The following is a 17,041-nucleotide window of genomic DNA, read 5'->3' as shown; positions in this document are numbered from 1 at the left end:
GTCTTGAGACCATGTTGCTTCAGGTCATAGAAACATAGAACAGTTTGGGTTGGAAGGGATCTCTAAAGGTCATCTTGTCACCAAAATGGGATAAAAGAACTTATCGACACCACTTTGATGTAGATAAGCAGATACTCTTTATTAACAGCCCAGTGCGTAGGGGAGTTGTCTCGCCAACAATGCACACCTGACTCATGTAGTGTCTGATTATATTGGATACAGTAAGACATATTAATCAAGTTTTCATACATATACATGCTTATTCCCATAAATCAACTTCACATTCCCACCTCTTCACGGTCATGCACACTTGAGTCCTGAAACGGGCTGGAGGGCTGCTTGTGCGACCACCACAGACTACTACCTAAAAGAAAGACCTTCCAATGCCTTTGACCCACGGATTTTTGGCTCACATGGCAATTTTAACATGATTCGAGGCCCTTTCACAATATAACTTCTAGAATACCTGGTCTGCTGGGCAATAAATCATCCTGACTGAACAGTCTAACAATGGTACCTCATCACGAGTCTTATTCTTTGTGTAGAAATCTAGTTAATGATTATCACTAGTATACATGGCCTTAGTCTGGGACTTTCAAAAGAACTTTGTGGCAGTGTAACTGGTTGTATAGTTACTCTAAATCATTCCTTATTTAAATCCAAATCATCACCAGGCGGCCGCTTTGGTGCCCGGAGGAATGCACAAGCAGGACAGGCTGAGTGGCTTTTTTAGCTTTGTAGGGGTTGATCTCCCTTTTCTTTGCCTGAAAATGGCAGGTTTGAGAGGTGAAATGCTCCTCGCTGCCCCCCAGACCCCCCCGGACAGCCCAGCACCCTCGGCTCTTCCCATCCCCCATGGGGAGCGGGGCAGCGGTAGTCGTTTGTCCTGGGAGGGGGTTGTGAAGGCTGAAGAAAGGCTCAGATGGAGGCCGAGCAGAAGGTGCCTTTGCCTCTGCCCGTCGGTGCTCTCGGATCCCTGTTCCCTCTGCACGGCTGGTGCAGCTGAGCCACAGAGCCGCTGAAGGAAGCCTCTACTGATGGGGCTGCGCCTTCCGCAGGTTTCTGGAGCTTCTAGATGAGGCCTTGAATTCGTCTGTATTTACATGAGGGAACTTCAGAATCACCCTGTGCCCTCTCCCTCCCTCAGTCAAGCCTGATGCCAGGTCTGGGCAAACCAGCTCTGCAGCTCTTGGGGACACCCGAAATGTTCTCAGGGTGTCGGTGCTGGGGGTGGTGTCAGTGTTGGTGCCGGTTCGGTGCCACTGAATGCCCCGAGCGCGCTGCCGCTGTGCTGATCTCTGGTGCCTTCTAAGGGAGCAGAGGCAAGGCTGATCCCTCTGCTCCCAGAGGCTCCTGCCACAAACCAAAGGCCCTCTGTGCCTCCACTGCCACCCCAAAATCCTGCCCTCCCACTCCAGCCTGTGCGCACAGGACAAACCCAGTGGCCTGTGCACAGCTTGGAGGGAGTGAAGCACCCAACTGCTGCCACCAAGTTAAAGAAAAATAAGTTTTATTCTTTTTTACGCTGTGGGTGTCAGCACTGGTTTTGGTGCCGAGGGCGGTGTCTGTGTCAGTATTGGTGTCACTGTGGGTGTTGGCGCAGGTATTAGTGTCAGTGCTGGAGGCAGTGCTGGTCTTCATCCTCCACTGTAACCAGGTTCCTTCCATCTCCATTTGTGCTCCTATGCAGGTGCTTTTAATCCAATAATTCAACAAGTCAGACTGTCACTGAGGCTTTAAAAGTGCAAATAAGTTCCAGGCACTCACCCACCTTAAGGTGTAGCTGTTTCCTCTCTCAGCCACTGCAAACCCTGCCTAGCATAGTGTACCGCTTCAGTCACGCTGCTGTTGAGCGCCAGAGTGCACGTCGCTGTGCTGAGTTCAGAAAAAAACTCTGGAAAAAGGTGAGGGAGAGAGAAAACATTTGGTTGGTTTCACACCACAGGCCCATCTGACAGGCGAGAGGGCAGCGAGGAGTGGCAGCAGCAGCACCCTGTCAGTCGGCAGGTCCCGTTAAACACATCGTTAACACAGAGAGCTCAGTGATAGTCACAGGCCGGGCAGCATCACAAGCACAGAGGGCCCGGCATGTGGGAAGGAAATGCGCTCACACATGCACACACACGCTGAATCCTCCCCGGGCTCTGGCTTTGAAAGGACACCGAGACACTGCGGGAGGTGGACAGGAGTTTGGGAGTTCACAGCCCAGTCCCTGCTGTGTGCCTCCTCCAGGTTTTAAACCGGCTACATTCTGAGCAGTGCCTGGCAGCACACACCGCTGTCACCAGGCTGGTCCCTTTGCTTCACCCATCCTCAGACCTTGGAGACATCAGGTTTTCTCAGCTGAACAGGTTTCAAAATCTGTCCAGCTGGCCAGGCGATACAGCTCTGATTGGGGTTGCTCACAGCTGGGCATCAGGCAGATTGAAGAGAGCCCTCATCTCCTGCCCAGCTCCAGCTCTGAAAGGTGGCTCCAACATCAGTTACAACTAACTGCTTTCCACTACTTTTCACCTTCCCTCTTTAAAGGATATCTGAAGGCTCTTTCCTCCCCCTCTTATTCCCTATGAATTGCATAAATGAATGAAGGATGTGGCCTTTTTTATTTTTATTTTGATGTACTTGCTCTCTGTCCTCTGAGCATCTGCACCTTACACTATCAACAAGCTCCAGTTCTGAAACTCCTCCACCATCCTGGACAGCAGCAACAACTGCCAAGCCCATAGGAGTGTTTACTATTATCCTGCACAGATCCAATCCCCTGTGGGTATTTGCTACCTCAGTCATCATTCCCCTCCATTAAAACAGCAACAGAGAGCAGGTTTTGTCCTTCTTAGTGACAGCCTTTGGAGGCTGTAACCCAAAATACTACACACGCGTTGCTGCTGCGAGCACAGATTTGCTCGGGGGACACCCAGCAACTGAAGTTACTCTCTTCAAAGGGGACTTGCAAAGTCTTTTGAATTTCAGCAACTACCTCAGTGTGAGGATTTTTGCAGCCCTCACAGAATTCAGCCAGGCTCATCGTGCTTATTTTCTTTTGCCAGTTTGCCAACAGATGGTGGCAGTACAGCCTGTCGCCCACAGCAGCTCAGAAAACTTTGGGTTTTAAACCACTCTAGGGCTTTTGCTTATGCACCACTGCTTGTACCACAGGAGAACACAACACTTTTAACAACAAAAGTGTAAAATCCAAAAAGTATCATCAATTTTAGGAAAAGCTACCAGCAAATACTGGTCACGTGTCCAGCCAGAACTCCAATGCAAGAGCTGCTCAGCTTCTCTGTTACAGAGAGAAGCCAGCTTCAACGTTTTCAAGGCCAAGATACCTGCAAGTTTGACAAACCAACTAAAACACAAGGCTAAAGGCCAAAAACCTGTTTTTAAAGGAGGTGAACCAACTCAGAAAAGCTAAGTACCCCCAAGGGAAAAACAAACGGCAAAAAACCCCTTATGCTTCTCATGTTACCATGAAGCAAGTTGGCTGGTTCCCTGCACTTCATACCCTCACCCCTTAGCTCTTAAGAACTCTGAGGGTGCCAAGACAGCCTTTGAATTGGAACACTCCTCAGTTTATCACCATCAGGTATCTCTGCCAATAACCTGACAATGTGCCACAGCTGTCTGCTTCAACATAGGTAATGATTTGATCTTTAGGTATGGCGTTTGCTACGCTGAGCATTAGGACTGAAGCAAGTACATACACAAAACCACCACACATGTGACCAAAAAGACAGAGCGCAAAAAACTTACACGTGTTCTTCCCAGCCAGTGCATCGGCCTTTTCCCAAATATCACATGCATAGAGGATATAGGAACTGATGTTGATGTACGCAGAGGTGATGTTTGGGATGTTATAGGGAACAGTGACCGAAGAGCCAATGCTGTTCTCACTGTAGCCACTGCCAGCATAAGAAGTCATGCCTGTGCTTCTGCAGGAGAAGGAAACACCATCATGAGCGTTCAACTTCAGAGTGAAAGACATCAGACTATTTTATGCCAGGAGCTATTTGGTACCATCCAGGCATGCAGCATGGAGTGGAGTGTTGAAAACTGAGATGTATTCAGCTATGTAATTGTCCTTCGAATGCAAGGACAAGGTTTTTGAAGCAATTTGTGCCTCAAAGGACTCCTCTTGGTGAAAAAAATGCGTGTCCAGACATCAGAAAGGGCCACCCATCCACTTCCCAACACCTACACCTACTTGTGGAAGCCTTCACCAGATTATCTGAACGCCTTTTCCAAACAAATTCCAGTTCAGGCACAGTGAAGCTCCCCACTGATGGAGGCTAGAGCTTTCTGACAGCTGGTCACAGCAGCCAGGTCAGCCTGCATACACTTCTTTATAGCCCTAGGGCAGGTGAATGCGGCCAGCTGCCTGACACAGCCTGGCTTCATCACAGCACTCCTTCACCCAACCCAGTTTTAGTCACTGGTAGAACAGGGCTTCCACCACTCCTCTGGGGAGACCACTGACTTCCCAATAAGCTGTACTGTGCAAGGTGCCACAAAAATAACTGGAATTTCAGCATCACTGTTAAAGACCAACCAAGTCTCTCTCAAGCACGGAGTTTAAAAGGGACAGGCGTGGAGCCAGGTAGCTCTCTGCCAAATGCAATTGCCACCACACACAGAAAAAACTCTTTCTTACTCACTGTCATTCAAACACGGGCCTAGTCTGCTGGGCACCCAGTCAAACACCGTTACCTAACAGCTTGATTTTGACCTTTGCTGCTGCATACACAGCAACACTGCTGCAGGTACACAGAAAGGACAAAATGCTCAACAACTCAGAAATTAGAAAATTAGTTTCTTAATTGGTGACTGAGCCAAAGAGAACACTATGAATGTTCTGCTGCCACAGGGTGAAGGCATAAATCCGGACCTTGTAACAAAAAAAACCCTTTCTGAGGAGAAAAGACAGGAAGGAGAGAGCAGAAATACTCCTGCCCCTAACAGTAGGATTTCAGGGGGCAAAAAGGAGCAAGTGGCAAGGCACTCTCAAATGCAGGCAGCAACTCAAACACTCCAGCTCCTGTTTTCACTCACACCCTCGTAGAAAGAGGACAACATAGATATTTTGAAATCTTACCTTGCAACACACAGAGAAGGTGCTTGTGTAGATCTGGAAGAACTCTGCAGCAAGGAACAGAACTCTTGTTAAGTTTGGGCTACTCAGGCAACATCAGTAAGTCCCGCAGCCACCCAGCCGGCAGCTCAGTAACATGCGTGCCCTACCCTGAAGTGGTCATTCAGGATCCTGGAATACTTCATGGCAATGTGTTTTTTGTAACGGAACATTGCCATGTGCAGAAGGGACTGGCAGCGCATGCTGTGAACAGAAACACACCCAAGGATCAGTGCTGACACTGGCTGCTGCCTGCTCAGCAGTCACCAGCCTTGTGGGACAGAGGCAGGCACACATCAGTGGTACTGCAGCACCAAGACAGCTCTGAATGTCTCCTCCTCCTGCTCAGCTTTAAAAAAGACTCTTTAAAAACATCCCAAGGGAAAAAAAGCAACCAAGGAAGGGCCATGCCTGGTCTTTTATATAAACAGGTGCCCAACTTCCCATAAGTGTCACAGGCTGAGTAAGCCCCCATGCAGAAGAGCCTTCACTATGTTCAGCTTCAGCCTCAGTTACATGGCTCAAACACAGACAGCCAAACTGCATCCTTTCACCTTTGGAGAAAGCCCTTATTGCTCTCAAGTTACCAGCAGATCAAATTTTAGAGCCTGTGCCTTCCACATATGGTCCCCTGTGATATCCCAACTTGCTTTAGAGATGTTCCAGTTCATTTTGGGTTTTATATTGTGGGGTTTTTTTCCTTGAAGAACACCAATTCCCATTTAACTCATCCATTCACCTCTGAAAGTAATGGGTCTGTCAAGTCTAAAAGCAGAATATGAAAGCAGAGAAAAACAGTTACCCACCATAACACAGCAAAGATCTTGTCCTGTGAAGATGCTGTGGAGTCTGTAAAGGATTTCAGTCTCATGATGAATCTAAGGAAACAAAATGAACAGAATCTTGTCAGTCATCAGTGCTCTGAAGTCCCACTGTTCATGATAAATCAGCTCATGCCATTATCTCAAACACCAGTCCAAAAGTCAGTAAACCTGCCCTGAGTTCTTAGTGCTGGCAGCGAGTGGTTTGTACAACGCTGAGCAGGGGACTGTGTCTCCAAATGCCTTGTTTCGCAGGCAGCAGGAACAGATGTGGCCCCTTATGTGACTCACTCTGCTCTTACTCTGATTAACAGGCAACAAGTAGAAGCCCTCCAGGGGCCATCTCTAGGCCTAGGACCCAGAAGAGGTGCCCCTGCTACTGAAGGTGAAATATTAATTCAACTGTTTCTGGACAAGACAGACATCTTAGTGGAAATGCTTCTTCTGGCAAAAACCTAGCAAGCCAATCTCCTTTTCGAAAACAAAGAAACAACAGCATCTTGGAAATACAGTCCATCAAGACCAGAAAGCACAAACTCTTCTTCACCTCACAGTATAGTTACTTTACTCTTCTTAACTGAAATACTTCTGAGCTCATGTGCAAAAGCAACACCAGATCTGGATGAACTAAAAACTCCTTCATGCCTTTGACTGTTGTAACCAGTTTCCTCTGGTGCACCTCAGCTGCGTGGCTCAGGGGCTGAGTAGGACACGGTGCCTCCTTCTGATCAGCAGTGCTGAAACATGCCAAAGGATTTGTCTCTGGTGCCTCGCCATGGGCTGTCTTGTGCTTGTGCAGCAGCCCGGGCTCTGCTCCGTGGGGGGAATCCAGAGCTGCCAGTTGCAAACAACAACTCAACTCCCCCTTCTGCTCCAAACACGCTGCCTGACCATCACGCTGTGAAAACTGCTTACTTGAGGAGATCTATGGTGCCACTGAACACGCTGGAAGCTGATTTGGGTTCTGTTGGGTCTGATTCCAAGGCAATCCCATATTCAATGAAGGAAAGGGCAGCATCTAGGTACTGGAAGGCCCTTCCAGTCCTGTCGTCCTGTTGGGAAGAAAATTCTCCTGTTTAGACTAAGACAAAAGCCACTTCTCTCAAGCATACCTGAATTCCTTTTTTCTCCCTAGTTAGGCAGGATTTGAAGAAAGAAAAAGAGGCAAGTCAGGCCTCTGGGTGATAGTTAAAGGGTTCTCAGCAGAACCCCTAATGTGGTCTCAGTCATCAGCTTTGTGTGCTCTGGCTATTTGTATCTCTCCCTCAATGTTCTCCTTGTGTAATTTATTACCTTCACATGTTTTGGATATTATCATCTGGTCTGGGAGGCCTGCCTCAGGAGAGGCAGATGGGGCTTGCCCACTGCAGTATTCCCTCACTTCATTTTCACAAGTAAATGACAAGTGGCAAATGTACATTATCTGAGTGAAGCATCATTAGCAACAACAGATGTTCCTTCACGCACGCTGTTAAACTGCCCATAGTGGAGAAAGCCAGTGACATCTGCAACAGGGACTTGCAAGTCTGGTTCACCAGCAACACAATTACCGTGAGGACCCTGAAGTTTCAGAGTAAACTGTGTTGTAACTAACTGCTGCACCTCTCCTCCAAGGACTTTGTGGTAGTTCTGAGAAGCCAACAGGCCTGCTGACCTCAGACAGTGCCAGCCCTGAATCCTGTTCTCCAGGCACATTCTCTAGATGTGTTTATAACCAAGGGAAATGTCTAAACACTTGGCAGATAAAGACAGCCTCCCCACAGGTGACTCAAACATACTCCAAGTGTGGAAGTCATGTTAGACAGTGAACCTTATCCCATGCAGGCAGGTAATGGCTCTGAATGCAAGAGCTGGTGAGCATTTATAGCACAGGTCCGAGACTTACCATTGTATCAGCTTTATGCTTCAGCCTTTTGGCCTCTTTGATGTAGTATTCCACTGGATGCTGTCTGGATTGGGGACAGAGAGCGAAAACAGAAAACAGAGAAAAAGGGTAAGAAAATGATCGGTTTTACCCTCCTATCCAGAGGATGCCATGAGTCCACCTTACAGTGGTGATAGTCACTAAATGAGTATTGTCTGCATGTACAGAAATGCTTAACAGTTGAATACACAGATACAATGAATTGATTTCTTAAAAAATGTGTGTTAGAATAACATTTCAAAATAAAAGCCACTGGAGGTTAGGCTACTGTGAGGCCAGGTTTACTTCTTTGGCCCCATGGAAAGATTGTAGTGATATGATCTCCTATCATTCAATTACAATCCCACAGACACATTTTGATTGAAACATACAGTAAACTTTGCAGTGCCAGTCACTCATCTCGGACCAAAAGAGCCTGCATTCAAGTTATCTGCTTACAGGAGAGATGGTCACCAAGGCTCCTCCTGTTGATTGGTCTGAATCAACACCTAAACAATGATAAAGTTCAACCACACCCAGTTCTGTGCACTGGCACAGTCTATTCACTGTGCAAATAGCACACAGCTGCCTGTGCACCAACAACACGAGCAAGTAAAGAGTCATGCCCTCCCCGAAAAAGCCAGTTGCCTGCCCAGTACTTTGTGACAGAGGAGTTCGCCACTTGTCAAGAATCAGACAAATCAAAACCCAGCACTTGTAGGCAGGCACCAGAGACACCTCCTCTCCGATTTAAAAAGGATCTAATTTCCAGAGCAGAGTCCCTCAAACCAAGATCTGTTGTCGTGAGACCTTTGCTCTGTGGTGCTGGTGGGGGTATCACAGACACGTGAAGGCAGCAGTACAGGGCAGGTCAAAATCCTGGCAGTACACTGGTCTGCAGATGATGGGGTAAGTTTCAGCAGATCTATCAGAAGGACTGAAAATGCTATGCTGGAATAAATGAGAAATTCCTGGCCATGAAGGGCACCTGAAATTCCAGACAGAGTCACAATTCAAAAGGCACGATGGCTGTGTGTCCATTAGGTCACACACAAAAGAGACAAAGACAACAAGATGATTTTAGTGGAGAAGGGAAACGCTCCTTACCCACCCACACATACAAATCTCTTTCCTGGACTGGCCTTTGCACCTTTCACTCCTCTACAAATCTGGGCCAGTCGGAGGGAAAAGCCTACTGGCCCTGAGGCATCTTGGTTTGGTTAGAGAAAGGGGGAGCTGCATATCCACATGCTTCTGGAGCCCCCACAGTTCAGCAAAGTGAGAAAATGGAGCTCTGCCATATCTGTCACATCCCTCTCTGTGTTCTCAGCTGGGAGAAGATGGGTCCCAGCCAGCACCAACCCCGTGGGCACCAGCAGTCCATGGGGCAAGTGCTATTCAAAGCCCATAACTGGTGACAGCAAAAGCAACTGAGGGAGCAGACAGGATCAGCATTAACATCTGACTTGTGGCTTTCATCACTACCTGTCCAATTAAGAAACTAGCAGTGATCACCCAGTCAAAACTGATGGACATACAGTTACACTTCAGACAACAGCTCTTCTCAAGAGGCTGCCAGAACTCTCTCTGGATGTGGTTGCTCAGTCACAGGAACAAGAGTCACAACTTCTGGGCCACACTTTCAGCTCTTTCACCTCTTTGCAGTGGGAGTCTGAGCAAGCAACTCAATTTGTCTGCAGTTTCTCCATGTGCAAAGAGTGTTCACATCATATTCTCACTTTACAAAGACTAAGAGCTTTAAACGCATGTGAAGTGTCATGAATTGGATAAAGTTTTCTGCTGCTTCCCATGCAGAGAGGGTACAAACTTCCCCCAAACAAAGATGACAGCAAAACCCAGAAGGAGGAAGACATGGGCAAAGAACAAGACGTTCACTGACTCCTAGAATGGTTTACGTTGGAAGGGACCTTTAAAGATCTTCTAGTCCAACTCCCTTTTTAAAAGCATTGCAAGGCTATTTCTCATGAGAGCAGAAATAAATGATACTTGAACTCTCAAGTCTTACTGAGCATCATAGAACAGTTGGGGTTGGAAGGGACCTTTAAAAGTCATCTAGTCCAAGCCCCTGCAATGAGCAGGGACATCTTCAGCCAGAAGGCAATTTCTCTTGCCATTCCCTGAAGCCCCTAAACTATGGTGCATAACAAGCCCGTGCTACTGCCCACAGAACTGCTGCCACCTCCCAGATCACTGTGGGCGATCACCTGCTGGCAGATCACCACCACTGCAGTTTGGAGAAGGGGAAACGACTCCTGCATCCCCACAGGCAGACAGTCTACCACACTGTTTGCAAACAACATATCATTGTTTTGCACAAATTCCCTGTATCTGGTCTGAAAGAGCAGTGCAAATCCTTGCCTACCAGCTTAGAAGGAAAAGCAGCACGGGCACAACTGGCAATTAAATTTCTTGCAGCATGAACAGATTTTTTGATCTACATGTAATACACAGACCAGAGCAACAGCAAGGTAAGCTGCAGGATGGACAAGTTGGTGTTTAAAATGGCAAAACCTTCATCCCCATCTCAGCTGTTGGAAATCATGACAAATGCCACAACATTGAACCCTTTTGCAGGAGCGTAAACCAAGTATGGGGGGATAGCCAGCCACTGAAACATCAGCTTACGCTTGAATAAGAAACATAATCCTCAGCATTAAGGAGAGAGAGGAAGACACCCAAGTATCACTTCACATCTGCAACAAATACAAAGGCAAATCAATTACATTCCCACAGCCATGTGGCTGGTTCCAGAGTATAAAGAGAAATCTACAGCAGATGAAGTTTCAGAAGGCACATTAGGTTAGAAGCAAACTCATGAGTATGAGGACAGGAGATAGTTTTTTGCCTTAACCTTTTAAAGAAAGAATCAGTTTTATTCATCTTTCTGCCATCCCACCAGTGTATACTCACTTCAATTTACTGGAGTCCTCCTGAGCTGAAGACTGCAATGACTTTGTTTCTTTGTCTGATTTCTTTTTCTTCCAATCAATCTCCTTCTCCACTTCCCTCTAACAAGAAGGAAAAATCCAAAGTAGGGTTCAGTGATGGGTGTTACTATCAGTGACCCTGGTTCAGTTCACAGTCTGCATTGATGGGACAAGCAAAAGGCAGGGGGCTGCTGCTCTCACCCCTAGGAGTGACACAGGTGACACCTGTAGAATTCATTCGTCTTTGTATAAGCAAGCAATCACGACTGTTTCGTGGAAAGAAATATTTCACCCAGGAAAAGACTACACTGCTCAGACTGAGGTTACATGGTGAAAGGCAGCAGAAGGTGCCCACAGAAAAGCACTGACAGGGGTGGCATGGGTGGGTTCGCTCTCTGGACACCCCCACAAACTGCATGCAAGGTGCTCTCCCACAGCAGACAGTAAATGGGTAGCGCAGGTGGCTGCAGGGTCTAGAAGGCACTTCAGGTACTGTGTTGCTTTGAAAGGGGTTGCAGGGAGAAGAGGCACCCCAGCCCTCCAAAGCTCCGCTTGGGCTGAAAGCCAGAGAAACCCACAAATGCTACCAGGGGGCTGGCCAGCCACATGCTGACACAGCCTGCTGCCAGAAGCTCCTCCAGCATAGGAGGGTTGGTGTTTGTTTTCTTGAGAAAAATACTATTAAAAAAAAAAAAAATCCAAAAATGTTTTAAAACACCAAAGCATTTGTTAGCTTACAGGGCTTTTCACTTGCTCAGCAGGGAACACTTGTGGACAGTTTTGACGCACATTCCCTTTAGAAGTTGGCTAAAACCTTGACAGAAGGAGCGTAATGGATCCACTCCCAACCTATAAAGCGGAAACGAACTCTACACATGTGTTTTTCAACCGCCACCTTGGTCCTTGTACAAACCCACCTCCACCTCTCACCTTTCTCTTTTGACAGGACTTGTCACGAGTGTCTGTGATTCTCCTCTCCAGGTCTTGCTTCCTCACACCACGGACTTCCCCATCCTCTGCTCTCCTCTGGTGACTGCCAGGAGAGTGTGCTGACTTCTGCTGACTGCCGGGGCAGTCCCTCACCAGCAAGAGCATCTGCTTCTCCCTGACAGACAAGGGAAGTTTGTCCCGGCAGAAATCCTCTCTGGCCACCATGGCAGGCCTGTGGCCACTGGTCCTGCTTGGGGGTTGTGTCCTGGCCTTGAGGAAGGGGGCAGAGAGCAAGATGCTTCTGGGCACTGCCAGGCAAAACTTCTCTCACAAGCTTGGGGTCCAAGAAGGGTTTGGCATTGGCCTGGTGGAAGCTCTTGTGCTTTCTGCTCTCAGTGGGCACTTGCTGTTCTGGCATCAGCTCTCACACTCACCCATCATTACACAACTGAAAATTCCATCCGCTCCAGTGTAATCTACACATACACTTGTGGAGGGGAAGAGCAGAAAAGAAGGGAAATACCATTCTGGTTCCTAGGCCAAACCCAGCATGCCTGGACTATTCATTTCTAGTTGGAGCTTTCAGCAAAATCCCACACAACTAAAGCCAGTTTTGAACAGCAGCTTCAGGCAGTTAGAAACCAAAGCCTGTATCTAACAAGAGAAACCAGGAGCCCTTACCCATCTACCCCATATATAAAAAGTAGTTTTGTTTTTCTCCTTATTTGGTCTAGCTACTAGTTTGGGAACAAACCTGTACCTTGGAGGAGCAAGTGAAGAAGGTGGCTTTTCAGCAACCTGTTTTGTTCACAAAAACAAAGAGGAGAGGGGGAGGAAAGGTGAGCTTAAGGAAGTCAGAACAACACCACAAGTTGTGATGATTTAAAAGGATGTCTAAAACTGACTTGGTCTAAACATCTAAAACATCTAACACTGACCTGGTCATCACTATCCTCTTCGCTATCACTAAGCTGCAGGTCATCCTCAGGGATTCTGAAAGACAACCAGAAGAGAAAGATCAGCCAAGGCAGGCACAGTTTCAAGCAGCAGACACTGAAAAAGACTTGGTTTGTACTTGCCAAAACAAACCAGCCTCTCACATTCCTTTGAACATTCAGCATGCTCAGTCTCCTAAGCCCTGTCATTACCTAAATGAGCCATAAAATGAGAACACACAACCTGGACATGTCACTGGGCTTTCCAGTTGATCTCAGGATGTTTTGCAATGAAGGTCAGTGTCACTGGCTAGCATCCACAAAGTCCTGTGAGGGGACTGACTGCTCCTCAGCACAGGCTACCTAGCACACAGCCAACAAAGGTTACCTAGGTTACCTAGGACACTAACACAGCAGGGTGGGCTGGAAGAAGTCTGACCCTTGTAGAGCAAGAGACCAGCACACTGTTAGCCCCCATGGGCTCCCCAAGGGGCAGAAAGCATTGTCTCTGCACCCGAAGCTGGGCATGCTCATGCTCTCTGCTCTCAGGGGAGGTGAATACTTCTTTTGTCACTGGGGCTCTCTTTTTGCTATTGAAGTCTTCCGTCACACATACATAAGTAAACGCCAAGGTCAATCCTGTCTCCTATCTCTCTCTACACAATGAACTTCGTGCTCCTGCACATCTCAGCAGTAACCGTAACACTGGGCAGTTCTCAAAGCAGTTCACAAGCAGGGAGGCACAAACCCTCTTTTACTATTGCTAGAGAAGATAAGAGGCTGCCTGTACAAGCTTCCAAAAGCATAATTTACTCCTCTGCCTGCAAGTGGTAACTACTGCTTGCAATTTCAATGCATTACTGAAGTCCTCAAAAGGCTGGAAGGGAAGGATTTGTAGGGAGGGACCCAAATTTCTCCCAAATTGTCATCACCCTCTTTGGCAATCATGCGGGTATCCCAAAAGGAGCTGGAAAACAGACAGGCAAATCTCTTGCTATTCTACACTATGTCTTGCTATTCTATACTACATCTTGAAACTGGCTGGAGACCGACTCCTCAACCCAGAGAATTACACAAGTGTCATTCCAAAACAGGATTAAAAGGTCGGGGACAGAGGCAGGGATCTTAATCAATCGGGTCAAAACTCCTGCTTGTTTCAACCTCCTTTGAAACTAAGGGCTCTCTGTGAGAAATTTTTCTCATGCCCAAATAAGAAAAATAAGCCTCCAAGCCCTCATGACAACACATTTTATAGTAAGAAAACAAATATGAACAGTCCCCAGTGAACCACATCATCCTGTAAAAGTGGGGAGATGATGTTCCTGATGCTTGTTGGGAAAACTACATGAACCTTCGCACTCTTTCAAGCCATCATGTCCAACTATGAATATAATGAAAAGATTTACTGACCCCACAGTCCCCAAGTACCTCTCACTGATAGAGGAGAGGTTCTCAGTGCACAAGGACTCACAGAGATGTACATCCTTGCTTTGTTTGGCCGTTTTGACTTTGCCATTCCCCTGTGATGATCCTCCTTCTTCTGAGATAAAACATAACACGACAGGGAAAAGAAGAAATATCTAAAGAAAAGTAGAAATACATATATACACACTATTAAAAAAGGCTGTAGAAATTTCATCTCCACCCCGCTTTACAACTAGCTCACACGATGAAAATATCAGTTGGGGTTTTTAGAGAGTCCACATGAAAAGTTCTTTGCCCTTGGGTTTGGTTTTTTTTTTAAATAAAAATAAAATTAAGACAATATTTTCAGAAAACTTTTCTTTGGGCAATTGCAGAAATGTATACCATATGATTGCTTTAAAATTTCACCCCTAGTTTTCACTGTTTCCATAGGTGTAGCTTCACTAGCCTTCACAGGCTTAAAAAAGATATGCAGAATAAATCAGACTCAGTTTTGCATTCCTTAGAATATACATCAGTTGAATGCATTATTAGTAGTTTGAATAGCCCTAAGTGTGACATGATGTTAAGTAGGCACAAATTAAAAGAGAAAAAACCCTTCAATCTCATGCATTAATACTTGGGGTTTTTTTCTTCGGTTTTGTTTTGTTTTTACCACAGTCACCATAATCACAAAACAGTAATGTTTCTGTTGGTGAAAATTCCCTGCGTTAAAATTTTCTCAGAAAAATCAGACTGATAAAACCTTAATCTTTGAAATCAACAAGTAAAATTTAATTCATTCCTGGTTCTTTTAAGTAACTGCACAGTAGAGATGAGAAATGAGTCTGGTTACTTACGGTGTTCTTGGTTGAGAACGAGGTGATGTTTTTGCAGGTGCATCATACTGTTCTGTAAATCAGAAAGGAATCAGTTGGGTTTATTTGCCTCACTTGTAGCATATTTTACCCTGTGGTCTCTGAACATCAGATTAGAAAGTTACTTTCTTCCAGCAGGTAACTATTGGCCACTGAGATTATTCATCACTCCAAATGGGGTTTCCTTATCACACACTGTTCTCTGCCAAACTGCTGCCTTAATTTCTAGGTCATGGCTGTATACAATCTCTTCAGCATTTTCTAAATTCATCACTGCTCAACAAAGCACAGGAAATCGTGCTCCTTGATCAATGTAAACCCTTGATGTTCTCCTCAACATATAACACGCAACACAAAACTGTCTGTCCATACACACATTAGAACGTGTTTCCTTTGGATTTATGCTTACTCTGACTCTGTGCTACAGATCTAACAGTCTGTGATTCCTAGAAAGGAAGGAAAAAGTACAAACTGGGAATAAAATAAATCAGCTCTCTCTTCAGAGCAGCATAGCAATGATTTGTTTTCCAGGTGTTACTGTAATAAATACTTCAACTAACTTGTCAAAGCATCACTCTGAAGCATTCAATAGTCTAAGCTGTCCTGATGTAGCTTAGCATGGACAGAAATGTTACATGCTACTGCCACCAAAAAGGTGTTGCCAGCACATTAGTGCTAACACACACGAAAAGCCTAGCACAGACAAGGATCTTTGTCTTGAACATACACTCAAGTACTTTAAGGGGGGGTTAATCGAGGCGAGGCCTTTGGGGAAGCTGAGGCTCAGAAATTCAGAACCTCCTTGGTGAAATTGCACAAGACAGACATTTCTTGGCTCCTGATCCTCAAGTTTGAAATCCTGAAGAGCAGAATATAGGTGCTCCAGGAAGTTTGGAGGGTTTACTGCCTTTCCAGGAACAGCTATCTCAGGACTTTCCCCCCAGCCCAAGACCACCTCTGTACTCAAGGTGTGCACCCACCATCCCCATCCAGAGGGGCTGTCATCACAACCATCCCCTGCCAACTTCTCAAAGAAAGCAGCAGGCAGAATAACACAATACTGGCACTTGGCGCAGCTCAGAAAGTCAGGAATTATGTTCATGCCGAATGAATCTCATGACAAGCATGCACCACACACAGTTTGCTCAGGGGCTTAAAAGAAATCGGTGAGGAATGTGTCAGTGCAAATTACATTTTTGCACTTTTGGCAGCAAACAGACTTAAGTGTGAAAATCTCTATCATGTCATAATTTACAAGTGCCATTTTTTCATCAAGGCACAGGTATGAAAGTTCAGAAGTGACCCTGGTTTCTGTATCTATTAGGAATAACAGGAAATGCAAAGATTTACAGGGAATGGAACCACATGGCTACCTTTGCCTCTAGAAGCAGGGATGCAAGCAATCTATGGGGGTTTCTGTGCAAGAACTAGAAGCAGCCTACAACTAACCTGGGTAACCGTTAGCATTGTTACCACCCTTGCCTTCCCCTTTCTCTCCTCCCACTGCTCAGTTCATTGCCCACTTCACTCACTAGCTGTGCAATCTTTCAGTAGATGATAAACTCCTCAATACACCGCACTACACCTCTTCGTGTATTTGTACATGCTTCCCTGTGGCTGCTACAAAAATAGTAGTATGCATTACTGACAGGCAAGGAAACAGGAAGTCTCATGAAACACAAGATGATGCAGTATTTTATATCTGTCTAGGATAGATATAAAATGTACCTGCACAGGATTCTTCGTTGTGGGTCTTTCCCCCCCCCCTTCTCCAAGTAAGATTATAGGTTAAACTCCTAACATGTAATGAACGTGTAAGGTACTAGCAGTACCTAATGTCTCATCTGATTATTTGTGTTTTTTAAAACCAGGTCAACAGATCTTAACTGCTTTTTAGGACTTGACTCCTGATGGGCTGGATTTTTGTCTTGACAGGATTTTTTGAAGATTCACGCAGTGAAAGAAAAAGCAGCCAATGGCTTCAGGATCCATGGTCCCAGAGCAGGCCAAACAACACTGATAAAGGGGAAAAGGTGGCAGCAGCAGCAGCAAACTAGGTCTTCCAACAGTGATGGTGAAGAAGATGTCTTTGTA

The 17,041-nt window shown here is 46.1% G+C and overlaps 1 protein-coding gene and 1 long non-coding RNA gene across 2 annotated transcripts; both read right to left on the bottom strand.

Moving 5' to 3' along the window:
* Positions 1-1,934: 1,934 nt before the first annotated feature.
* Positions 1,935-12,844, bottom strand: LOC113484576 (AF4/FMR2 family member 1-like). Its single transcript, XM_026856999.1, has 12 exons — positions 12,831-12,844; positions 12,669-12,723; positions 12,491-12,528; positions 11,731-11,905; positions 10,784-10,881; positions 7,835-7,898; positions 6,865-7,001; positions 5,935-6,006; positions 5,239-5,332; positions 5,093-5,136; positions 3,754-3,932; positions 1,935-1,993 (listed from the first exon to the last, which is right to left on the bottom strand). The coding sequence occupies exons 1-12, from the start codon at positions 12,842-12,844 to the stop codon at positions 1,935-1,937; spliced, it is 1,029 nt and encodes a 342-aa protein (XP_026712800.1).
* Positions 12,845-14,148: 1,304 nt separating this feature from the next.
* On the bottom strand, positions 14,149-16,773 carry LOC113484418. Its single transcript, XR_003399214.1, has 3 exons — positions 16,676-16,773; positions 14,930-14,981; positions 14,149-14,245 (listed from the first exon to the last, which is right to left on the bottom strand). It is a non-coding gene; the product is annotated as an uncharacterized LOC113484418 (long non-coding RNA).
* Positions 16,774-17,041: the final 268 nt, after the last annotated feature.

Source organism: Athene cunicularia (genome assembly GCF_003259725.1).
Source record: "Athene cunicularia isolate RWA chromosome 11 unlocalized genomic scaffold, athCun1 chr11_part1, whole genome shotgun sequence".
NCBI lineage: Eukaryota > Metazoa > Chordata > Aves > Strigiformes > Strigidae > Athene > Athene cunicularia.
The sequence above is the reverse complement of the archived record's forward strand: the minus strand, read 5'-3'. Positions and strand labels throughout refer to the sequence as shown.